At 36.1% G+C, this 27,316-nt stretch overlaps 1 protein-coding gene across 7 annotated transcripts in view; it reads left to right on the top strand.

Moving 5' to 3' along the window:
• PRDM5 (PR/SET domain 5) overlaps positions 1–26,912 on the top strand; it is a 221,256-nt gene extending 194,344 nt beyond the window's left edge. For 4 of the 7 annotated variants that reach the window (XM_012473048.3, XM_012473046.2, XM_012473047.2 and 1 more), the window contains 2 exons: positions 8,240–8,344; positions 23,239–26,912. In XM_012473048.3, coding sequence (XP_012328471.2) covers positions 8,240–8,344; positions 23,239–23,403 — 270 coding nt within the window. In that variant the 3' untranslated portion in view covers positions 23,404–26,912. Of the gene's footprint in view, positions 1–8,239; positions 8,345–23,238 lie in introns of those variants that run through there. The other 3 variants (XM_064383912.1, XM_064383914.1, XM_012473050.2) reach the window with 2 other exon arrangements.
• The last annotated feature ends 404 nt before the right edge of the window (positions 26,913–27,316 follow it).

Below are 27,316 nucleotides of genomic sequence, written 5' to 3' on the forward strand. Positions count from 1 at the left end.
TTGGTGATGTGGGGTTCCCAAGGTCTCTCCTTAGTGAGGGTGCCTTATGAATTTTTAAGATTTACTTTGAAATTTAAAATAGGAAATAATCATGTGGTGAAATATATCATTTTTGTGAATTTTAATAAACATTAATGGCTATAAAATAATCTAGCAAAGTAACCAAACAATATTAATTTGGCACAAAAGATATACATACCCTTTATATCCTAAAATATCTTTCTGAGTGTGTGTGTGAGAGAGGGAGAGACAAAGACCATCTTCCACATCTGATTCTTCTTTGGTAAGGTTCTCTAAATTTTATTTGAAATCCAGGTTGCTCACATGGAAATTATTTCATTAAGTGTGTGCACTGTGGCTTTGTTACAGCTTTGAGCGAGACACAGAGAAGAGGCATATTCATCCAGTGTATTCATAGAAGATATAACCACAGAGGAGCTAGTGTTTCACTCACAAGTTAAACCTTCTCCTAAGTAAACCTGTGATTATATATGTTCAGAAGGCCACAGGCTCTGACAGTCCTCCCCATGCTCACTAGTCTTCCTTTTTTCTTTTCTTTGCTTATAAGTTTCCCTTTCTCAGTTTCAGTAGTCAGGCTGTCATGAAAGAGAACATATTAAGCATCATTCTTTGGTTTTGTGACACCTTTACCTCGGCCTCTGACTGTAAGAGAAAGAGCTCCCTGGTTTTATTTTCCGTTGTATTTGATTGTGGTCTAATGTAAACCATAGACACGAAATACAGGAAATCTTTGTATTATGTACCTACTGTGTGTGGATCATGCACCCGGGATCCATCCTGGGATAGATCCATCCAGGGATCCAAGGTTGACCCGTACTTATCATTGGTAGCCTGTGTGATGGGGTCATACCTTTAATCTTTTGGTCAGGAATTCTTAGCTCAACTTAAAAAAAGCTTCTAATCAATTTCTATTTCTAAGGACTTCACATTCAGAGTTCTCCAAAGGTTATCTAAATTTTAACTTTGCTTCTGTATAACCCTCTCAGATGATGTTGAGATTTATTAATTCAGTTTATCTTATCAAAAAATTTAACATTTGAAGATACTGTTCCTATAGGTGGGCATTAACTACACAAAATACGACTTTTCATTAGCTAGATTACAAGGTGCAGGGCATAGAGCTGTATAAATTCTACCTTTTGAATGAATTCTGCCAAGTATTGTTTGATTAAAGCTAGACTGATGAGACTCCTGATTAATTCTGCCTCTAATACATTACACAGTTTAACTGACAAATAGATTGCCTCCATTTAGTAATGATTCCCAAGTTATGATGACAAAGGACAAGCTATTTGTCAGTTAAACTGTGTAATCATTCAGAAACAGAATTAATCAAGAACCTAATCATTCTTTCTCTGCTTAAATTCAGCTAATGAGTTAAAGTGTATAATTTATACTACCTATTCTACTCAGGAAGGCTCTAGAGACAATGAAGAAATTTTTTTTTCATGATTTTCAGAGAAAGGAGCAGGAACAAAAGTCAATGCCTCTCCAATCTCATCCCCTGTACCACTCAGCCTCTTCTTCCTGTCTAACTGTTGACCGTGTGCAGATTGGTACTTCTTTGACAGGGTTTATTAGGGGTAATGAAAAGAAATTAGTGAGGGAGGGGGTATGTGAAGGTCTACTCTTTGAGGAAGAAAATACATTTATTTTCTATTTCAGTTTATTTGGTTCCCTTAACTTTAGAGGTGAGTGACTTATGACCTCTTGGCTCTGCCTCTAGTATAAGAGCCATTTACTGGAGAAGGAATTCTCTAAAACTTGCTTTGATGACATTCACTATAAATTGGAATCCTTTTCAATGGTAGGCATTAGAAGTTCCTCCAAGGAGCACTATAGACAGTCCGACTTGTATCTGCTAGGAATTATATCTCTTCTTGTGATATTTTCAGGAATAGTGCAGGCTCTGTGTAAGATCTGGGATGAAGAAGAGAGGCATTTGAAGGGAAAACACAGCTGCCTGTTAATATACTTAGTTAAGACAGAGACTTTCTTGCCAGACTGACGTAGAAATGTGATCGTGGGGCCTTCGTGGGCTTTTCTTAGGGCAAAACCCCAAGGACTCTCTGGCTTTAAATTGTTCTAGGTAGAGAAGAGCCGGCAGATTGAAAACTACTTAATCAAATGAGTTCCTCTTCAAGCTTCTTGAATTGGAAGAACCTTTCTAACTGTGTAAATTTTATCCCTTACTTTTCTGCCAACATGCACATATAAATACATGGTGGTTGTACTTGTAGTATATTGTGAAGGAGAAAATAAGGAAAGTTAATATAATTTCAACGACATATATAAGTGAAGTATATTAAATTAATCAGCAATAGCATCTATAAAGAAGTATCAATTTGTGAGTGGTTAACGTGTGTGTGCGTGTGCGCATGTGTATAACACATTATTTATTCAGCTAAGCCAATGATTAATACATGTTTGCATTTTTTTTTTTTATTTTTTATTTATATTTAATTGCTTTTTAGGTTTTGGGGTACATGTGAAGAACATGCAAGATTGTTGCATAGTTGCATACGTGGCAGTGTGATTTGCTGCCTTTCTCCCCTTCACCTATATGTCCATTTTTAAACCTCTTATGATAGTTACAAAGCCCTCATCCCCCACCAGAATCTCAGTACACTAACAGATAACCATTCTTTTAAGCATCTGTATGGGCAATGTCTAAGATACTCACCTAGACAGTGTCCTCCTTAGAGGAAATTTTGGAAGGAATAAAAGGGTTGTTCTTAATCTGTGGTGCTCAGGCCTTGATTTTCATTGTCTTTTCTTCCCTGATACCCCCTCTTGCTCTTAGGGTGGCATTTTAGCAGTTGACCCTGTCTTAGAATGTTCTCTGCAAAACCCTCACCTGTGATTGGCAGCTGCCATGGTGCTGTGCCCCTCATGTCTTCAGAACTTCTGGTCTTACAAATAAAGTGTAGGGATTAAGCTTTTTTTCCTTCTCATATACTTCATAATAATGTATTTGTATGTTTTTTTAAATAAAAGTTTAAGTAGAATATTTGGATATAATAAAAATCTTAATAAGAAATCCCAGCAACTTCAAATAAATTCTGATCTAAATATTTAAAATTACCTTTTCAAGTTTTTAAAAAACTGTGGAATATTTGAAGAAATAATAGTTGCCAAAGATAATGCAATATTTGAAAAGAGATTATATTTATTCAGACTAGAGGGGAAAGCACATTATATTTTTTCAACTGCAAAGAAAATTCAGTACTTTTCCTGATGACTGTGAAGACTCATTAAACATATTATTTTTACATCTTTAAAATTATACACATAGTTACTTTCATTTCTGGCAACATGGTAGACACTTCATATCCAGGAAAAAAAAGGCCCTATAAGGAGCGCTTATTAATGCTGGATAAAGCAAAGCAAACAGCAAACATCTGAACTTATAAAAACAGTAATGGTAACACTCAGGATTCAGTGAGCAAAAATGAAGCCGAAAGTGAGTGATAAGTTCAAGTTGAGGATACAGCACCTGCAGGGTGTTTGCCAGTGTTGGTGATCTCAAGACTTGGCTTTTCATGGTATCAGAGAAAACGTGACCCACTATATGTTCAGATTATAGGGCAAGATGGAATCCCATACCACAGAAATGCTTGGACTCTAGAAAGGCTATGCTCAAAATAAAATTGGGGACTAGACATAATCTACCTTTGGTAAAGCCTGCTGCTTGAGACATTTAACTGTTTTGGAGTAATTGCTGGCTAGGGAATCCTTTCTTCTTAGAGTTTATAACCTCAATCCTTCCCTCAAATGTGGAGTTCAGACTTACAATATCTGCTTCACCAGAAAACCCTAAGGCAATAAATCAACTTAAAACAGTCTTTGATTGATAGCATCCCAGAGTGCCTGGCAGAAGCAAACACAAATTCTGTCTGGAGGGACTTACCCTCAACCTAGGGTCACAGGATTTTAACAGATAAAGACCACCAAACTTGTGCTCCTGGTTTCAAATCTCAGAGACGCCCAAGGAAACAAAAACCACAAGCAGGAGACAGGAGAAGCCACAGAAAGCAGAACCAGACTTCCAAAAACCTTAAGATGATGCTTTATCAGATAAAATAAAATACCTAAATGCCTAGAATATTTTTAAATAGGCATAAATAAAAAGAGTTGCTTATGAGAAAAAATGAGATTGTATCAAAAAATAAATGGAATTGGGAAATAAGCACAAAAAACTTCTAGAAGTTAAAAATATGATAACAGAACTGAAAAGCCCTAGTCCCATTAAACAGCAAGCTGAAAAAAGAATTGATCAACTGATTTTTAAAATCAATTGATTTTGAGAAATTAGAATACAACACAAAGAGATGGAAGTGGTAAAGAGAGATTAAGAAATACAAAGAGTAAAACTAGTATATTATATATCTCATTGGATTTGTAGACTTTTGTTCAAAAACAAATGAGAAAAGTAGTCATTTTTACTCAAAAACAATTTGCCACCAACAGATCCTTGGAAAATCAGATACATAAAAAAGCTTGAAAACTTAAGAAATTGTTAACATGTATAAAGCTAAATCACATTGATTATATAAAATAATAATGATTCCATATTAGGCATTGCAATGGACTGAATATTTGTATTCTTCCCAAATTCATATGTTGAAATCCTAACCATCAGTGTGTTGGTATTGGAGGTGGGACCTTTGGGAGCTGATAAGGTCATGAGGGTATAGCTGTCATGAATGGGATTAGTGCCCTTATAAGGAGCTGAAGAGGCCAGAGTATTTTCCTTCCACCATGTGAGGACAGGGAATTTGCAACCCAGAAAAGGGCCCTCACATGAACCTGACTACGCTGACACCCTGATCTTAATCTTCCAGGCTCCAGAATGGTGAGAAATAAATATCTGTTGTTTATAGCCACCCAGTCTATGGTGTTTTGTTATGGCAGCTCAAACTAAGACCAGCATTAAAAATCAAGATACAAATAAAATACTGCTACACACTAATGTGTAAGAGGATCATTCTACAGTACATGTATTATTCAGTAAGAGGGAAAACATATGGATAAACTTTAGTTTTAAACATACAAAATGAAATATTTTAAGGATAACCATTAAAAGGATAGAAATAGAGATATTAACTTTTAAAGTAATACCAGGGGAAAGGATCAATCCAAAACATGTAAGAAAATATATTGGAAAAACTTGAAAAACAAATAGGATAATAGTAGTGCATAAAATAAATATTAGAAATACATTTAAGTATGTCAGTAATCACAAATTTGTAAAGAGGCGAAACTTACCATCTTACAAAAAAAGTAATCTTTGGATCACAAAAAGTTTGGGTTAAAAAAATCTAGTCATATACTGTTTATAAAAGTCACTCCCCATACATAAGGATATAGGCTGTTTGAAAGCAAAAAGATGGATATATTAGGCCAATACTAATTTTAAAAAGCTTTTATAGCTATATTATAGTCACATTAGTTTCAAGATAAAAAAGAATTATTACAGACAGAGACGGTCCTGTCAAGATGATAAAAGGTTCTGTTTTCCAGTAACACAGTTTTAAATTTATATATACTTACATACCTAATGAAAGTCTTAAAACATCTAAAATAAGGTGATTGAATCACAAGAATACACTGATACTGGAATATAAAATGGTTTATTAACTTGGTGTATTAACTTTGCAGAGCTGTTTGTTCATTTGTAGAAAAGTTGAAGATGCAGTCCCACTTCTAGGCACACATCCCTAGAGAGCTGCTTTCACCTACATTCAAGTGTACAAGATTTTTCAGAGCAACATTTTTTATAAGAGTGAACAACTATGAATAACTTAGCTATCCATCATTGGAGAATGTATATAAATAAACCGTGGTATACAGCTATTGAATGTAATATGGCACAACATTGAAAATTAGTAAATATGAGCTACATGTGTTCACAAAAATGAAAGTGAAGACTAAAAGCTTGTGAAGCTAATGTTGAACAGTGATAAAGTACATCCCAACAGAACACAGAAAAACTGGATACACTATGATACTATTTGCATACTTTAAAATGGCAAAATTATAGTCTATCCTAAGGTTCCATCCATACATATGTAGTAACAATATAGAGAAAGGCAAGGGAATGGTACCTAACATATCTGAGAGAGCCATCATCCCTGAGGAGATGGGAGGGTGCTGCAGGTCGTGGGGAAGAAGGCAATCGAGAGCTGCACCTGTATTGAGAAGGTTGGATTTCTTAGGTTAGTTGGTAGGCACATGTATGTCTGTCTGGTTATTTACATACTGTTTTTTTTAAATCTGCAAAAAAAGTTATAGATTTTTTTGATACTAGGGAGAAAATATAAATACAACTTGTTAACAAGAAACATGCATATACTATCTCAATTCAAAAGTGTGGTCTTTTTTTTTCTTTTTGAGAGTAAGTTTCACTCTTGTCACCCAGGCTGGAGTGCAATGGAGCGATCTCGGATCACTGCAACCTCCACCTCCTGGGTTCAAACGATTCTCCTGCCTCAGTCTCCCGAGTAGCTGGGATTACAGGCGCCCACCACCATACCCAGCTAATTTTTGTATTTTTAGTCGAGACAGGGTTTCACCATATTGGCCACGTGGGTCTCAAACTCCTGACCTCAGGTGATCCATTCGCCTCAGCTTCTCAAAGTGCTAGGATTATAGGCGTGAGCCACCATGCCTAGCCCAAAAATGTTTATAGCAATATTAATATATTTGATTAAAAACCTCACTGCAAGTTTACTTAAATTCGAACAAAACTTTTTAATGATGTACTAAGTAGTAACTTGCAAGCTGTTGGGACGGAATAATATTAATCAATTTATTTCACAATTAATCCAGGCTAAAAAGATGTTGATATGACTGAGTTCCTGGTATCAAAGATGGCTAGGGAATTTGAAATTTTTTTCTCTTTCTTTTGAGATACTTCTTTGCCTTAAGTTTACTTTATTGTTTTATATTAAAAATGCCTCATTAAAAAATGTAATTTAGATTTTATAAAAGAACATCCTCCTGGAAAAAAGATGAGGTAATAGAAATGAAAATATATTAATTGTCCAGGCATGGTGGCTCATGCCTGTAATCCCAGCACCTTGGGAGGCCAAAGCAGGTGGATCACTTGAGGTCAGGAGTTTGGACCAGGAGTTTGGTCAACATGGTAAAACCCCATCTCTACTAAAAATACAAAAAAAAAAATATAGCTCGGCATGGCAGCAGACACCTGGAATCCTAGCTACTCGGGAGGCTGAGGCAGGAGAATCGCTTGAACCAGGGAGGCAGAGGTTGCAGTGAGCCGAGTTTGTGCCATTTCACTCCAGCCTGGATGACAGAGGGACTCCATCTCAAAGGAAAAAAAAGGAAAATACATAAATCATAGTTGATTTATTTTTAAAGTTACCCCCAAAATGTAGGAAATTTAGTTCTAAAGTTTTTATTTCTAGGAATTTATCTTAGACAGTAAACAATCTGTACCATCTAGATCAAGGGTTCTTGAAGTTTCTTCATTCATGATGCCCTGAGGATCTCAGTAGACTTTTATGGTACCCATAGAAAAAGAAATGATCTAAGAATTTAAGCAGTTACATCACAGCAATCACCCAGCGTCCAGCATTGAAAAGACAGGACATCACTGGAAGAAACGTAGCACAATCCAATGTTGAAACAGTGAACTGCCTTAAGCTAGTCATTTTCAGTGTCTAACAGATGTGGATTATTCCTATTTCCCCTGAAAATGTAAAATAGCTCATAGCACCTGTATTAGTCTGTTATCACACCACTATGAAGAAATACCCGAGGCTGGGTAATTTGTAGAAGAAAGAGGTTTAATTGACACAGTTCTGCATGGCTGGGGAGGCCTCAGGAAACTTACACTCATGATGGAAGGGGAAGCTAACTTCACATGGCAGCAGGAGAGGGAAGTGCAGAGCAAAGTGGGAAAAGCCCCTTATAAAACCATGAGATCTTGTGAGAACTCACTATCATAAGAACAGCATGGGAGTAACTACCCCCATGACTCAGTTACCTCCCACTGGGTCCTTCCCATGACATACGGGGATTATGAGAACTACAATTCAAGATGAAATTTGGGTGGGACACAGCCAAATCATTTCAGCATACCTGTGAATTTGCTGCCACATCCTGTAGACCCTATAACACACATCTGAATACAGAGGGCTCTGCATTCATTCATTCACTGGCATTTTTGGTGGTCTCTTTTCATTGACTGCAGGAGAAGCCGTACAAGTGCTCAGAGTGCAGCAAGGCCTTCAGCCAGAAGCGAGGCCTGGATGAGCACAAGAGGACGCACACTGGAGAAAAGCCTTTTCAGTGTGATGTGAGTTGGATTCTTTTTTTTTTTCTCCCATAGAGTCTTCCAGTAACAGGAAGTAGGGGTGTGTGTGTATGTATGTGTATGTTTGTGTGTGTGTGTGTGTGTTGTAGGCTGGTATGTGCCTATGCCTGTTAATGTCTCATGCTATTTATAGCTTTTTCTTTCATAATACATGTAACCACATTGTAATCATTTTATTCATCTTGGTTTGCTGGCAGCAAATAAATTCTGATTTTCTTTTAGACATGCTTGTATCCTGCTTTAATACCATTGAGTTGTTCTTCCAAGGTGAAAATGCATGATGATTTGAGGCAGCTCTTTACTGGTTAATGATAGTTAAACCAGAGATTTGACTGGTCATACATATTATTTACTTAGTTAAAGCTAAACATATACAAAATTTCAAAATGCATATAAACTCCTTTGTCTTAAATAATGCTATTACTTAGTGTCTAGGTTTTCTGCTTATGACATTTGAATTGAAATGGAAATATTTGACATAGCATGCATTATTTCTGAAAGGAATAAATACTATTGTTGAAATTAAAATTAATCTGAACATTGATCAATTTAGAGGAAATAAAGCCAGTTTCTCAACCAACAGTGCCACTGTTCTTTTGTGCAGGACTGGCAGTTGATAGAGAATGGTCACAGATGTTAGGGAATCAATGTAAGAAAAAACATTAAAGCTGTACTTTGTGATATGGAACAGGGCAGAATCCTGTTTAAACACTGAGGGAAATTCCAGAACTTAGTTCCATCAGCATGTCCCAGTGGATAAAGCATAGGGTAAGCAATCCGTATGAAGGGAAACTCACAAGCACACGATGTTTTCCTTGTCCTTTCATGAAACTTCAGTGGTAAGGTTAAGGCAACAATGTACTCCCAGCGGGCATACTCATAAAAATACCTTTATTAACTGCACTTTTTAAAGAAAAGAAACAGTTGTAGAGAAAGAAACACACACATACAAAGGTCTATACTGAATGGAGCTACAGCCCTAGTTCAGTGATTGCAGTTAGTTTAATTAATTGCTGCTTTTATTGGAAGCATTTTCATAAAGGCAAAACCTATTTTGATGGTTTAATTGCACTGCCACACAGATAACTGATATGGCCCTGAAATTAAATACTAACTGCGTATGGACGTCTTTCTACCATCACATTTAACCCATCATTTTGTCTATGCTGAATGCTTTTGTTGAATATTTCCTTAGGTAAATTGAACCATCATGTTACATTTTTTAAAACTATAATGTTACAAGATGACTTTTTTCTATCTGCTTCTGTCCCATTTATTTCTATAATGTGTTTAAAACTCCAAAGTCTTCATTTGCAGCCCATACTGATCTGTTGAGTAGAGATCCATATTTCTAAGTGCCTCCTAAACATTCCTGAAATGCAGCCTGCTCAGTAGAGAACTGTCTGTCTTTGCTCCAACATCTTGTCCTCTTAACCATTGTGGTTAGAAGTCACCCTTTCCCACCCCACTTCAATCTGTCTCCCTCTTAAAGACCTCTCAGATTCATTAATTCCTCTTAGTTTTCATTTCTACTTGTGAAGGTCTGAGCTATGTGTGTTCTCCACCCTGTCACCCTACCAAGGTGTGATGCATTTTTTAAAATTAAGGTGAAATTTACACGATATAAAATTAACCATTTTAATATGAACAGTTTGGTGACATTTAGTAGACTGACTGTGTTTTACAAGCAACACCTCTCTAACTCAAAAATATTTTCATCGCCACAAAATAAAACTCCATACCCAATAAACATTTACTCGTCATTCCCCTCATCCCTTAGCAGCTACCAATCTGCTTTCACTTCTATAGACTTACCTATTCTAGATATTTCATATAAGTGAAATATACAATATGTGACCTTTCATGACTGGCTTCTTTCATTGAGCATAATGTTCTTAAGGTTTATCCACACTGTCTCATGTATCAGTAGTCATTCTTTTTTATGGCTGGATGATATTCCATTATATTTTTATATCACAATTTGTGTATCCATTTATCTGTTGATGGATACTTCTTTCTGCCTTATAACTACTGTGAACAGTGCTGTGGTGAACATGGGCATGTATTTGAGTACTTGTTTTTAATTATTTGGGATATATACCTAGGATGGAATTGCAGAGGCATATGTGATTCTGTTTAAGTTTTTGGGGAACTGACATACTGTTTTCCACAGGAGTGACACCATTTTATATTTCCACCAGCAATGCACAAGGATTCCAATTTCTCCCCATTCTTGCCACACTTAATTTGTATTTAATTATCCATCTTGGTGGGTGTGAAGTATCTGACTGTGGTTTTGATTTACATTCCCCAAAGACTAATGATGTTGAGCATCTTTCCATATGCTTCCTGATCATTTCTATATCTTCTCTGAAGAAATGTTTCTTCAAGTCCTTTGCCCATTTTAAAATAGTGTTGTCTTTTTGTTGTTGCGTTATAAGAGGTTTTAAATTTTGGATGTTAGGCTGTTATCAGATATATGATATGCAAATTTTTTCCCATTCTGTGGGTTTCCTTTTCACTTTTTTGATAATATCTTGGGATGAATAGGCCTTTTAATGTCGATGAAGTTCCCTTTATGCATTTTTTCTTCTCTATTTGATCATGCTTTTGGTGTTATATCTAAGAGTCCATTGCCAAATCCAAGGTCATGAAGATTTCCCCTTCTGTTTTTTTTTTGTTTTTTTTTGTTTTTGTTGTTTGTTTTTGTTTTTGTTTTGAGAGTCTTATAGTTTTAGCTCTTACATTTAGGTCTTTGATCCATTTTGATTTAATTTTTATGTATGGGATAAGGAAAGGGTCCATTCTCTGCATTTTTTTTTAGTCTTTCAGTATTGAATATGGTGGGTTTTTCATAAATGCCCCCCTTTTTTTTTTAATCAAGAGAGGATGTTGGAGTTTTTCAGATTCCTTTTCGGCGTCAATTGAGATGATTATGGTTCTTTTCCCCTTGTTGTGTTAGTATGATGTATTACTTTGATTACGCGTTGATCATGGTTTAGAATCCTTTTAAGATGCTCTGAGATTCAGTTAGTATTTTGCTTGTTTGTTTGTTTCAGGATTTTTGCATCTAGATTTATAAGAGATTTTGGTCTGTTTTTTTCTTTTTTCATAACATCTTTGTTTGACTTTGGTATTAAGATAATGCTACACTCACAGAATGAGTTGGGGAATGATTCCTCCTCTTCTGTCTTTTTGAAAGACTTAGAGAATAATTGGTGTTGATTATTCTTTAAATGTTTGGTGGAATTTATCAGTGAAGCCACCTGATCCTGGTCTTTTCCTTGTTGGGATGCTTTTCCTTTGATTTAGCCTCTTAATTGTTCTTTTAATTTTTTCAATTTTTTTCATGAGTCAGTTTTGGTAATTGCTGTGTATTTCTAGAAATGTGTCCATTTCATCATGGTTACTCAGTTTGTTGGCAAATTGAGTAACCATGATGAAATGGATGGATGGATGGATGGATGGATAGATAGATAGATAGATAGATTGATTGATACATAGAGATAGATAATCAGTTTTTTACAATTTTGCACAAATGACACATCAGTCATCAATACTACTTTAACCTCTTAGGTACAGTCATTGCAGGCTGTGCAAATGGCCTAGCATACCTATAGTGATGACTGAAATCTTTCTTTCTCCTGCCCAGGTCTCTCTTTTGAACCCTAGGCAGATATTTTCAACTGCCTATAGGACATCTCTCTTGTACTCCAAACTGAAATCATGATCTGCCAGCTTTCTTAATCTCTCAACATGATCTTTTCAATTTCCCATGTCTCTGAGGACTGGACCATCCCCAAATAACCCAAACCACATGTATGAGCCTCATGTTGGACACCTCCTTTTCCCTAAGCCATGAATGATAGCCACTATCCTAGTTAAGGTCCTATTATGGGAAAGACACAGAGATCCACAGTTTGCATGTATTCTTCCTGATCTCTACTAAAACTTGGGAATATATGGGTGTTATCTGCATGTATATGAAGTAGTCAAGGTTTGCTGAGGTTGAGTGACATGCCTATAGTTCACAGCAAGTCAAGATTCTAGAGTTCAGGGTTGCAGTGAGCCAAGATTGTGCCACTTCAGCTTGGGTGAGAGAGTAAGACTCTGTATCAAAAAAGAACAAAAGATCCTAGGGTCCAAACCCAGGTCTTTCTAAGCAGTTTACCATGCAGCTTTCACTCAGACTCCGTAATTCCTGCCTTTGCTTCTATCTGTTTTTCAAACATACCACTATCTCTAAATTCTAATTGTCACCTTCATTTCTCTAATTCTCTCACACTCTACATCCAATCCAGCAGCAAATTCAATTGGTTCTACATTAAAATAAGTTCCGGTTCTGAACACTTCTCATATCTCCACAGCTTCATCTCAGTCTCCTGGAATGTTGCTGTACCTTCTTAGCTGCTCTCTCCTTCTGTCTTTGCTCCAACAGTCTCTCCTAAACTTTCCATGCAGAGTAATCTTTGTAGAACCCAAGTCAGATTATATATTTGTAAAATGCATATAGTATTCATTTGCTCAAACCTTTCAATGACTGTGCATCTCATTTAGAGTGGAAAGCAGTTTTATCATGATCTAAAAGACCCCACATAACCTGCAGCCCTCACCCTCCCACTCTGCTCTCTTTGACTTCATCAGCACCCGCTACCTGATTCTGGTCACAGGGCCTCCTTACTGTTCTTTGGATACATTGGGCTGACCCAGCATCTACATCTTGGCCTTTGCATTTGCTGTTGCCTCTGCCTAGAACACCTTTCTCTCCAGGTGTCTTCATGGCCTGCTCATATGCTTCTTTCACATCTCTGCTTAAATTACCTTCTCTCTTATCTCCATTCCTTCCTTAGCTCTTATTTTATGTTATTTGTCTTCATGGCACTTATATCCACCAAAAATTTGTTTGTTTATTTATTATAACCTCCATGATAACAAGATTTTGTCTTTATTATTTATTGTTGCATCCTCAAGCCTCGAATGGTTGCATATAAGAAGCATTAATATTTTGAATGGATCAACAAATGAATTAATAACTACTGCTTTTGTTCATGTTCAAATCATTTCTGGCCTGGAGTGGAACAACAGTACTGGCTCCCTGGCTCCAGTTTCATACTCTCCTGCTTGCTAACTGAATTATACTTTAGTTTCAGTCTCTATTTAGAATCCTTTGATAAATTCCCACCACTTACGAAATATACTTCCACTTTCTTATTATGACTACCATGATGTCCAGGATTTATTTCCAGCTTACAACTCTAATTTATTTTCAATTTATTTCTCTAATGACATCTAATCTTCAGCTTTGTGAACTCATTTTACCTCCCCAACTGAGCCATGTTTTGTTTGTTTGTTTGTTTGTTTGTTTAAGACAGAGTCTTGCATTGTCACCCAGGCTAGAGTGCAACGGCGCGATCTCCGCTCACTGCAACCTCTGCCTCCTAGGTTCAGACGATTCTCCTCCCTCAACCTCCTGAGTAGTTGGGATTACAGGCACCCTCCATCACGCCCAGCTAATTTTTTGTATTTTCAGTAAAGACAGCGTTTCACGATGTTGGCCAGGCTGGTCTTGAACTCCTGACCACGTGATCTGCCTACCTCAGTCTCCCAAAGTGCTGGGATTACAGGTGTGAGCCATCGTGCTGGCCCTGAGCCATGTTCTTCACACTCAAATTACCCCTGCCTATCTTCTTCCCTCTCCCTGTCATATCATTTCCCCCTTTCGGACGTGATAAACCACCATTCATCCTTCCAGATCCAGGCCTTTTGCCACTTTTTCCTTAAAGCCTGCCCTCTTCTCTCCAAGCCATGGACTGCAGTCTCTTCTGTGCCTCTCTTTCCACTATGCTCATTACTTTACAAATGTTTCCACTTAGACTGCACAAGGGAAAGACGGTGTGTTGTCATGTTGTTCCCAGCAGAAGTAGCAGGCACATTATATGTGATAAGTATTTGTTAATTGAAGATATTTGTATAAAATTTCCCAAGGTGCTTTCTGCTAAATATCTTATTTCACTTCATTTAAAAACAAAATCAGTTTGCCTCTAGCCTAGAGTAAGAACAAATATTTTCCTAATACACTCCTAAATTGGAATAGGCTGAAGGTTTGGATAAGAATCACAGGTGGAAAGAAAAGGAAGCATCCCTTTTGTACTATTTGAACTCTTTTTTGTTCTCCTCCATTTTTAAAATGAATGTTCTTGCATTTATCTGATTTATACAGAGCATCATTTGGAGTCTTTTACTGACTGCATTCAAGTTCATGAAAACAGCTTTTAATGTCTGGGTAGTCAGTTTTACAACTGTGACATCAGATACTCTCTCCTGATATTTAATCGTGTACTCTGGCTCTCATTCAGCAAGCTGCTGGATTGTTCCATCTCATCTCCAATGTGGAGCTTCCAGGATTTCCTTAATTCAGAGCCATTATCAATGATTTCAGGATCTTGCTCAACTTCCTTTCTATTTTTTCCAGCTTGCCCTTGCTCTCATTTTCCCCTAGTGACTGTGTAAATGGACTTGCACTTTGTATCCCTCCCACCACAGTGGCAAGCTGAACTGTCTGAGAACCTTTCTCTATTTTCACAGTGATTTTTAATTATTTTTTTTTAGTGGTATTAGCTAAGCAAATGGAAAAAGTAGGGTGAGCTCACATATCTCTGTTTGAAATAAGATATTTTAGCAATAGTTGGCCTTTGGGAGGGAGGCTAGACTCTGAACCCAGACTGTCTGGGTTTAAATTCTAGAAACACTACCTAGTTCTTTGAACCTGGGAAACCTCGTTAACCTTTTATGTTTTCATTTTCTTCTGTAAAATGGGTTTAATAGTAGTACTTGTATCTACTTAAAAAGGTGGTTGTAAGGATTAAGCAAGTTAATATTTAGAAATTGCTAAGAGTGGCTCCTGGCACATGGTGAAGCTATAGGATAGTTAACCCTAGGCCTGGAGATGGACACTGGGATGAAATAGTAGACAAGATGCCATGTTCCGTGCCCTCATAGAACTCACATTCTTGTGGAGTATAACATTAAACAAATACATGAGACCAGGCGTAGTGGCTCATGCCTGTAATCCCAGCACTTCGGGAGGCCAAGGCAGGAGATCGCTTAAACCCAGGAATTCAAGACCAATATGGGCAACATAGCAAGATTCCATGTTTACAAAAAAATTTAAAAAGAAAAATTAGCTGGGCACGGCAGCACACTCTTGTAATCTCAGCTACTCAGAAGGCTGAGGTGGGAGGATTGCTTAAGCCTAGGAGGTCAAGGTTGCAGTGAGCTATGATCAGACCACTGTACTCCAGACTGAGTGACAGAGAGACGCCGTGTCTGTAAAGAAAAACAAAAACAAAAAACCAAATACATAAATAAACATCTAATTACAATTCATGATAAAGACTGGGAAAGAGAAGGAAATAAGAGCCATGAGGCTATGAATGAATAGTTACGGAAGAATTCTCTGTGAAAGTGACTCTAAGTAACCTAAAAGATTCTAAGAATCAGCCATGGGGAAAAGTGCATTTCAGGAGAGGCACAGTATGACTGGAGGCTGGGAATGGGCATGGGTGAAAGAGAAGGCTGGTGGAGCTGGAGCACAGTGAGAGAAAGAGAGGGGTGCAGGGTGAAGTCAAAAAGAGAATTGGAGGCTTTGGAGCCACATTAAAAAATGTATTGTGAATCTAATTTCAGTAAGAAGCCATTGAAGAATTTGGTATCCATTGTTTATGTTGACATTGGGTTTGGAGAAGGAGCAAGGGAAATATAACACAAGGAATAAATGTTAAATCTTCTTTATGCTTATGAATTCTAGTATATACTTATAGAAACAATTCAGCATTTCTTTCACTTTAAAATACTTTCCATAGATACTTTCTTCAATTTCTCCAGGATTATTCTACAGTCTTTGGGGGAACTTACATTGTCCATAGAGTTTTAATCAATCAATCAGTGAATCTATCCCCCATTATTTCTTTAATTCAAGAAATATTTCTGGAGTGGCTACTCTTGCCCTCATGTTCCTTAGTTTAACAAGGAGACAGACATAAAAAAAAAAATGACACCAATCATGAATGACACTTGAGGAAAGTGTTGTGAAAGAAAAGTAAAGCCTGCAATGAGAGCATTTAAAAGACACCGTCACCTGGCAGATGTTTCATGTGGGCTTCCTAAGGGTGAGTAAGAGTAAGCTGGGTAAAGAGAAGGGAGAAAGTTCTGAGGCAGGAAGCCCAGTGGTATCTTCAAGAACCTGCAGGAGAGCTGTTTAGTTTGGCTAGAGCTCAAATATTACCCTACGGGCAGTGAAAAACCATGGAATAATTTTAGGTAACATTGTGATATCTATGTTTTCAAAAAGTCATTTCAACTGTTACTTGGAGCATGGACTGGAGAAGATGAGGATGAATGCAGAGACATTCAGACAGTATTTAGCAGTGCGTTACTTTTGGCCTATGTGAGTGTGTCCTGCACATTTCAGGGCATTACTTGCATGCTTGCCCCTATGCAAAATGCAAGTAATATTTCCTATTTGTTGAGACAGTGAGATGCCCCCCACAATTCCAAACATTTCCTGCAGAAAGGGGAAACTGTACCACATCTATCTGAGGATGATTGAAGCTGGCTATTGCAATTACCTAGGCTTTAGTTTTCAGAGTGAGGACATGTACATCCCAGCAGGCATACATGACATCCATTGGAATATGGGAAGGAAACATTACCACATTGATTCCCGTTTATTTTGTTTTCTTTTTCAACTTTTATTGTAGATTCAGAGAGTACATATGCAGGTTTGTTACATGGATATATTGCATGATGCTAAGGTTTGGGGTAAAAATGATCCCATCAACCAGGTACTGAGCATAGTAGCCAGTAGTTTTTCAACCCTTGTCCCCTGCCCTCCTTCTCTGCTCTACTAGTCCCCAGTCTCTATTGTTACCACTTTTATGTCAATGTTTAATTTCCACTTACAAGCGAGAATGTGCAGTATTTGATTTTCTTTTCCTGCATTAACTCACTTAGGATAGTGGCCTTCAGCTGCATCCATGTTACTACAAAGGACATGATTTCACTCTTTTTTTTAGGTACATAGTATTCCTTGGTATATATGCGCCACATTTTCTTTATCCAGTCCACTGTTCATGGCACCTAGGATGATTCCATGTCTTTGCTATTGTGAATAGTGCTGCAACGAACATGTAATTGCATATGTCTTTTTTGTAGAATGATTTGTATTCTTTTGCATATACACTCAATAATGAATGGGATTTCTAGGTTGAATGGTAGTTCTGTTTTAAGTTCTTTTAGAAGTCTCCAGACTGTTTTCTGCAGTGGCTAAACTAATTTACATTCCCTCCAACAGGGGATAAGCATTCCCTTTTCTCTGTAGCTTCACCAGCATCTATTGTTTTTTTGACTTCTTCACAACATCCTTTCTGACTAGTGTGAGATGATACCTCATTGTGGTTTTGATTTGTATTTCTCTGATGTTCAGTGATGATGAGCATTTTTTCATGTTTGTGTCCACTTATATGTCTTCTTTTGAGAAGTGTCTGTTAATATATCTTGCACATTTTTAATGGGGTTGTTTTTTGCTTGTTCAATTTTTTAATTTCCTTACAGAGTCTGGATATTAGAACTGTTGGATACACAGTTTGTGAATATTTTCTCTCATTCTGTCAAGTGTCTGTTTATTTTATTGATTGTTTTGGTGTGCAGAAGCTCTTTAGTTGTATTAGGTTTCACTTGTGAATTTTTGGTTTCATTGCAATTGCTTTTAGAGAATTTAGTTGTAAATTATTTCCCAAGACCTCTGTCCAGAATGGCATTTCCTAGGTTTTCTTCTAGGATTTTCATAGTTTAAGCTCTTACTTATTTAAATCTTTAATTCATCTTAAAATTAATTTTTGTATATGTTGAAAGGTAGGGATCTAGTTTCATTTGTCTGCATATGGCTAGCCAACTATCCCAGTACTGTTTATAGAGTAAGTAGTCCTTTCTCTGTTGCTTATTTTTGTTAACCTTGTCAAAGATTACATAGCTGTAGGTGTGTGACTTTATTTTTGGGTTCTCTATTCTGTTGCATTGGTCTATGTGTTTGACTTTGTACTAGTATCCTGCTGTCTTGGTTACTGTAGCCTTATAGTATAGTTTGAAATTGGGTAATGTGATGCCTTCAGCTTTGTTCTTTTTGCTTAGGATTGCTTTGGCTATTTGGGCTTCTGTTTTTGTTGTTGTTGTTGTTGTTGTTGTTGTTGTTCTATATAAATTTTAGAATAGTTTTTCCTAGTTCTCTGAAAAATGATATTGGTTGTTTGATATTTGATAGTAATAGCATTGAATCTGTAGATTGCTTTGAGCAGTATGGCCATTTTAATGATATTAATTCTTCTAATCTCAGAGCATGGAATATTTTCCCATTTGTTTGTGTCATCTGTGATTTCTTTTAGCAGTGGTCTGTAGTTCTACTTCTAGAGATCTTTCACCACCTTGGTTAGGTGTATTCCTAAGTATTTATTGTATGTGGCTATTTTACAAACAGGAACAAAATTAAATGTTATTATCATTAAATAGATGATTTGACTTTGGTGCCCTGGCTTGGGCACTGTCGGCTTGTCTCTTTTGAGGTGCAGTATCACATGTGATCACAGTGAAGAACATCAATTCCATGGTGGTGCTGGTTGGCTGACAGTCCCAATGCACTTCTTTGCTTTCAGTGTGCTGTTAGGATTGCAATTTGTGTCTCTTGGATTAGCAGAGATATGATTATATTACCTGTTTTTAAATAAAGTAATGCTTACAAAATGAACAAGTGGCTAAAAGAAGCCGTACAGAAACCACAGATTGAAAATAATATTAATGATATAAACACAAGGTAACAAAAAGAAAGCAGCAGAGTTAATACTACTAGTCTGTAGCAATTTGAGATAAGATACAATGACATCATCATATGTGGTGAGAAGTAAGCCAAAAATGGAAATTATTAAGGAGACATCTGAAATTCATATATATTTGCCTATATATTTGTTAAAGATGACTCTGGCCCTAAATATGTATCCCATCTTAAAATCTTGCCTAGTGAAAATATAAAGTCATAAATATTAATTTAGCATTAAAATATTTATTTTGTCTTTATCTTCAAAATTTTATGTCTTTAATATAATATATAAATACAGTAGTTCATATGTATGTTTTATTTAAAAATACAGATACTACAGTTGCATGTTGCATGCTAAAATATTTTCTTAATGAGAGAGAAGCACTGGTCTAAGTAGGCAGTTAGTGTCTCTGACTCAGGTGGTAGCAGTGGAGATGGAGACGATTGGGTGTTTTCATGTCTTTGAGTAAAATGTGTAAAGAAGAACCAGTGGAGCTCTGTGATTAATTAGATAAAATGGGAAGAGTGAGACATTGGGTTAAGGTTGACTGCCACATTTGCAGTCAAACCAGGTGGAGGGTAGGACCATTTTTTGAGACTTAGGTTTGAGAGGCAAGAACTCTGAGTTCAGTTTTAGACATAGTAAGTTTGTAGTACCAGTGAATTATCCAAGTGGTCAGTTAAATACTCCACTGTCAATATCAGAAGGGGGACTAGATCAGAAATATTTCTTGCTACTAGTGATCTCCATATATGTGGTAACAAAAGGCATGGATACGATTAAGATCACCAGGGGAGAAAACACCTAGTGAATGGAGAAGAAGGCCAAGGATTGGGCACTGAAATGCAGACTTAGGTTGGAGGAAAAGCCTATACCAGAAAACAAAGGGGAATAAAAGGCCAGATAATTAGAAGGAAAACAAGGAGAGTAGGTCATTATGGAAACTAAAGGAATGTCAGGGGAAAGTGATCAGGCATGTCCAGTGATGCCAAGAATTCATGTTAAATGAGGGCTCAGAAGTGCCAGGAATAAGCAATGTGCAGATTATCCATAACATTTTAGAGAGCTGTTTGGAGAGTTAAGAAATCCAAGACAGAAGTCTGATGTGAATGGTCTTGCTGCTAAGTGAACATGGACCCATCACCCAACTAACTGTATTTTTTCATTCCAAAATATTTGCTTTCTGATTATAAAAATGTGCTTTTTAATTAGAGAGAAGGAGGAAATACAGAGACAAATGAAGACAAATAAAATGATCCCCCATTTCCCAACCGATGTCAACTAAATTAATATTAATCTATTGATATTTCCTTTATATACTTATTAATACAGATACAGTTATTTTTATTTCAATATTGTAGACTAAGTCTTATTAATCTTATTATTCTGCTTTCTTTTCTTTACATTTCTTCTTGCCTTTAAGTATTTTTGAAATTTCAATTTTGGCTGGATGTGGTGTCTTGCGTCTGTTTTCCCAGCACTTTGGGAGGCTGAGGTAGGAGGATCGCTTGAGCCCAGGAGTTTGAGATCAGTCTGAGCAACATGGTAAAATCTCATAGCTAAGAATTTTTTAAAAATTAGCTGGTCATGATGGCATCCACCTGTAGTCCCAGCTACTCCAGAGGGTAAGATATGAGTCCAGGGAGATTGAGGCTGCAGTGAACCGAGATTGTGCCACTGCACTCCAGCCTGGGCAACAGAGAGAGAGATCTTGACTTAAAAAACAAAGATTAGTATTTTTAACAGCTGAAAAATATTTCTGCATCTGATTATGCTCATTAACTTTGGCCAAGTAAGTCATTTGTAATTTTCACCTATATATATTATTCTATATGAGCATCCTGTATATAAATCTTTTACTAGGAGACATTCATAAAAGTGATACTCCTGGTTCTTCGAAGGCTTGCTGTCTCTCTGTCTATCCAAGATTCTTTGAGGAAGTACTACTTAGTACCCATTATACTCTTTCAGCATCATTTTGTACATTTTCATGCATACTCTAATCTGTCTTTTAAAATTGTGTTTGTGTATTATATTTGTAAATGTATTAAGTACAGTATGTGTTTGCATTTTACTTTTTATCCTAATTGAATCTTATCTTTTAATAAGCATACTTAATACTTTTATATTGATTATTATAATTATACTTTATAGTCTGTCATTGTATGTTATGCTGTTTCATGTTTCCTGGGTCTTCACCCTTCTCCTCTGATTTTTGCAGCGTGGACTTGGCTTTGTTTTGCAGTTGCCTCAAAGATACTGACTTACAAAGTTTATGCTTACAGACTATTCCAAAAGAAAATGTCATTTCCTGAGATTAATTGGCTGCATGATATTTGTTTTGGGAAATTACTTGTTTGCAAAGCCACTGGTATATTCCAGGGGACTGCCACTCTTTAGAACAGTGGTGTTTTCTTTATGTTCCACTTGTGTTGAACTTGTCTTTCTCTCGTTAACATTTGTTAATTCTTTCCAATACGCTAAGGAAGATGAAAGAGAAAAAAAAATGTGCACTGACAGTTGAGTGTCTGCAGTATAGTACTTATTTACACAGAGTATTTTGTTTAATCTTAATAATCCTGTGAGGCAAGTACATTGTCATTTTACAGATGAGGGAACTAAAGTTAAAAGGCATGCTTGGTCCATTTAATGTCCTTAGTAAATAATAGAGTCAGAATTCAAACTCAAGGTTATTCTTCAACAAATAGTTATTTAGTGCTTACTCTATAGAAATTGTTGTACCCTTTAGGATACATAGGGGAATAAAATACACAAAAATCCCTGCCCTTACGGAGCTGAGACTCTAGTGAGTAGAGAGAGACACTAAACAAGAGAGGAGGTAAACACATTGGGAAAGAAAGTGACAAGTACTGTGTACAAAGTAAATTTGAGCAGAGTAAAGGAAATCCAGAAAGGGCGACAGGTTTCAGTTTTAAATTGGGAGGTCAGAGCAGGCTTCCTTGGAAAGTGATCTGACTCTGTAGCTTATTTTCTTTGTACCACACTATACGGCTGCTGCTGTGTTAAAATTCATTATTATTGGATTACCCACTCCTTACCAAATTAGGGGCCTAAGGCTTTCTGAGTTTCTTTTTACTGTGAATGTAAATCTTCTTTCCTCCATAAAGAAAGAGGGCAAGGATTTTTTTTGTTCTGTTTTGTTTTGCTATAAGATTTTTCCAAGCCTAACCTCATTTAAAACTCCAGCTTTCTTTACAGTATTTTTTACAAGCAATTTCCTCTCTCATTATATTTTTCATGGTGATTTTACTTATTTAACATGTCTTATTTCACAACGGATATGCTTTTGAAGAGTTTCATGTCTGTGGAATCTTTGTGAATAACATCACATTTTAAATTCCATTTTACTTTTTTGTAACTTGGATAGTTGTGCCTTGCATTTTCTGTGTTAATATTTTGGATATGGGGCTGTTTCATGCATGTTGAGCCAGGTGGGGTGTGGCAGAGCTTATATGAAATAAACTTGTTAACCTTCCTTAGTTAAACAAAGTGTATATAACAAATAATAAATGAAATAGCGAGTAATAAATTTCTGCTTATGATACTTAAAACAACATTAGCTTTTTATTATACAAGTGGTACTAAACTGAGGGGATCACCAGTGAGAAATGTCTTATGCCCTTTAGATTATAGAGAGAGATGCCATCTAGACCATAAAGCATTTTGCTTCAATAGTTTACGAAATGGCAAATAAATTCCATTAGGATAAGAAAGGTATTGTTGCCCCAGGGAGTTGTTTCTCTGGAGATGTTTAAATCCAACAGCTGGAAAAAGGAAAGGGTGATTGAGGTACAAAGGACACTGATTAAATGCAGTGACTCTTATTAATTTTCTTTGCCCAATAGTGTGGGTGTTAAAGTTTGTTTATTCCAAGAGTGATTTTTGTTTTTATGCCTGTTACTACATATTTGATCTTAGAAATTTGCGTAATATGTATTGTATTCAGGTTTTTCCTTATAATATGGTTGGTCTTTGGGTCTTTTCTAGGTTTGTGACTTGGCTTTTAGCCTGAAGAAAATGCTGATTCGACACAAGATGACTCATAATCCCAATCGTCCACTGGCAGAATGCCAGTTTTGCCATAAGAAGTTTACAAGGAATGACTACCTCAAAGTGCACATGGACAATATCCATGGTGTAGCTGACAGCTAATGGGGGCTGTAAAGGAATTAAACTATTCAGAAAGGCTCCTAATATGAATCCCAGATTTTTCTCACCTGATCAGCATAACAGAAGTAGCCAAAAGTAACTTACTGGTCTCATAGTTCTTATTTGCCTACATTTAGAGTCTGTAGATGCATATGCAACCAAAAAGAGTCTTATTCTTACTGAGAAATGGTATAAATGGAAAAAAAAAATACAACTCCGTAGCCTTGCAAAATGCAACTTTTGCTCTATCTTATGAAAAGGGAGAAAGGAGTCATGGCTCTCTTTCTTGGCCATCTCTCTGTAATGAAGTTTATTAATATACTTCCCTAATAGGCCTCTTTATTTTATTGTTATTCTTTGTGTGTATGTGTGTCTGTATGTGTCTGTGTGTTTGTGCACTCACTTGCAAATACTGGTTGTTGCAGCTGGTTTTACCAATTTAAATAGAAATAAATCAAGATAGCCAACTATTTCTTTGCAGATAAGGGTAAGAATAAGAGTTATCAAAGTCTTAAGTGTGATAGGAAAATAAATACTTGCTATATTATAAAACAAATCAAGAGTTGATCTTATCTACTAACTATGCAACAAATGAGTTTAAAATAAAGAGATATTTGATAACTAAAACATTATCAAAATATTGCTCATTTTAGAGAATTATTAGGAAGCATTATTTACTCATTTAGATGCAGACATTCATGGTCTGGGATACTTTTATAAATTCTACACAAAAATGATTGTCACATTTAAACATTCATCAGGCTACCCCTCTTGAATTTAGACCATTTAGCTTTAGAAATTAACAGTATACCAATATATATAATTAAAAATAGAAACCAAATAGATTCTCCATATTTGGTGACAGAGGGCAGAACAATAGTGACATTTCCACATTATTTATGATCAACATAGCCCTTTCCCCTGTCCTTCCATAAAAGTGCACAGAACATGTTAGTGCAGATACAGTCCTCAGAGCATTAACATTCCATTTTGCAAAAGACATTTTCCAGAATCTTGGCAGTAGGTAATTCTGAAACACTTTTGAATTACCTTCAATCATCCCTCATAATTAGGAATCCAGAATACAAAGTACAAACCTGGCAATTGTTATGATTGAAATTGTCACTGATGCTTAAGGGAAATTGAAGCAAGAAGCAACATTTCTTCCTTTAGGTTATATTTCAGCAAAATACTTGACAGTAACATACAATGAACAGCTTGTTTAGAGAGATGATATGATACAATATAATAGTGATGTCAAAATAACCTAGAGGAATCCAAAAACCAGAAAAAACATTCAAATGAAGCCCAACTCATGAACTTCTCTAACTGGAACCCACTCAAAAGCGAGGAAGTATAGTTTTTTGTTTGTTTGTTTCTTTCTTTTTGAGACAAAGTCTCCCTCTGTTGCCCAGGCTGGAGTGCAATGGTACGATCTCAGATCACTACAACCTCCACCTCCCAGGTTCAAGTGATTCTCCTGCCTCAACCTCCTGAATAGCTGGTATTACAGGCACACGCCACCACACCCAGCTAATTTTTATATTTTTAGTAGAGACAGGGTCTTGCCAATTGGTCAGGCTGGTCTCAAACTCCTGACTTTGTGATCCACCAGCCTTGGCCTCCCAAAGTGGCATGAGCCCCACCTCGCATGCCGGTGGCATAAGCCACTGCGCCCAGCCAAAAGTATAGTTTTAAGGAAGTTATTTGGTTCTAATGAGTTAAGGAGAAGGGTTATCTGAGATGCAGTTCTTTGACTTCAGGAATCTCATTTTAGAATTATATTCATGCCCAATTCCAGTTTTATAAAGAAAGATTCAATATATACATTTGAATGTAAAATACTAAATTTGAAACTCAGCGATAACTTTTAAAAACATAAATCCTAAAATTATAATTTAGAAGATATTTAAGTATAGTTATATGTAGTATTTTATATCTGAAATTATAGACTGTATTTTATAAAAATAAATTTTGGTCTTATTTCTCACTATGTCATTTGTTGCAACAACATATTTTTAGATATAAAGTGTTTTCAATTTAATACGATAGTATGTTTAATATCATTTGAATATAAAAAGACATCTGTAAAATTTGGTAGTGTGTATTATTTAAACACATCCTGTATATTCCTTTGAATGCTGCTTTCTCTACATGGGATGCTTTATATCCCAATTATGTGATGAATGTAAAACTTGAAAGGAGTTCAAATGCCAATTTTGTGTAATCAACAGTGAGTCACAATTCACACGGCTTCTGGGGAAATTACCCTGAAAACTGTGGTGTTACTATGCCGTGGAGTAAATGGATAGGGAAGAGGTGCTGGGCTTTATCCTGCTGAAAGTTTATAGGCAAGGAAATATTTAGAAAATAGTGTAGAAGGACCTACAACAGAGAGTGGTACACCACTCTCTCCTTTCAGAGGACTGAAACCAAAACAGGTCCTTAGAAGACTATTTGTATGCTGTAAATTTTTATCCAAAAGACAAGTATTTACAGATAGTTTCAGATATATTAGCATTTGCTTGCTAAAACTTTTTCTTTTCCAAATCCTGAAGGAATAATACTTTTAAATTACTAAGTAATAACCAAAAAAGAGAATATTTTAGGCATGATTATTAAAAGCATAGATAATCATAGAGGAAAAGTCTTACAGGTAAGCTGAAGTGCAGGTACCTACTTTGAAGTGTCTTTTGTTTTCTGCTGTGAAAGATTTTGACTGGGAAAAGACCCGACTCTTGGGTGCCTATAAAGTCTAAGTAATAGAGTCATAGAAACTGGCTAAGTTATTTTAAGAGATATTCAATAATGTGGGTGGTTTCAGATACCCTTTTATAATCACTGTCTTTGTATATTAACACTCAAGATATTTGTGTATCTTTAATTTGTCTTTGTTTCACAATAACTGGCTTTTATTTTCCTTTTCATAGTGTTTGTTGCCTACATAGAAGCATTTATTAGATAATTATGATCAGCAGTTGCAGCATAAAAGTCTTCATTGGTGATACATTCTTGGGGTTACATAGTATAGTTAACATTGTTATTTCAAGAAACAGAGTGTGTGTGCGTGTGTGTCTGTCTGAAGAGTATCACTTATATGCAGTGCTTACACGTGCAAGTGCATTACTTTGCTCAAAGATCTTCTGACCTATTGCAGTCAACTCATGCATGAGTATGAACATGTATTATATAGAAGGTCTTACAGCCTTAGTTTCTGTTTTAGATTTTATGTGGGGCTTCCTTTCTCAAACAAAAGCTGGAAAGGAAAAAGGATAAGTACTAGAAATATTCATTTTTTTCCCTTCACAAATCTAAATGTTGCTTATGAAAACTCATCTTAGAGTCATGAATACATGGAGGTGAGTAAGTAGGAAATGTGCCTCTTTAAAACCCTAAAATTTTACCACTAATATTGACATTTGTTTGCGTGTGTATAAATGGAACATGTGTAAATATAGAATTCCAAAAGCATTTTTTATTATAAATCTATAATAAATCTATATAAATCACTACCAGGCTTGGTGTTAGCATTTTATTTTAGTATAGAACTATAACTAGTACCGTTCTATGGTAAAGTCCAAATGAATGCTTTAAAGTTGTTTTTGATGAATGAAAGAAATGTAATTACCATTACCTGCAGACCTCATGCTTTTATACTTTATACATCTAAGTTTTCTCAATCTGCAAAGTATCTCTGAAGTTGAGCCAAGTTGGCCTTAGGGCTATGAGAGACAAACTTTGTCTTGCCTCTCTTCTCATTGCTGGTTATTCAGAGAACAATGTGAAAAGGAACATCACTATAAGAATGAATGAAACCTGATATAGTAGCATCTTAAATAAAAATAACTTGATGCTCATAAATATAATTGAATGGTAATAAAAGTTATGGCAAATATTTCAGGTATTCCTTTTTTTA

This window comes from Aotus nancymaae, unplaced genomic scaffold (assembly GCF_030222135.1).
Source record: "Aotus nancymaae isolate 86718 unplaced genomic scaffold, 86718_ANA_hifiasm-v0.15.2.pri h1tg000033l, whole genome shotgun sequence".
In the NCBI taxonomy this organism is placed as follows: Eukaryota; Metazoa; Chordata; class Mammalia; order Primates; family Aotidae; genus Aotus; species Aotus nancymaae.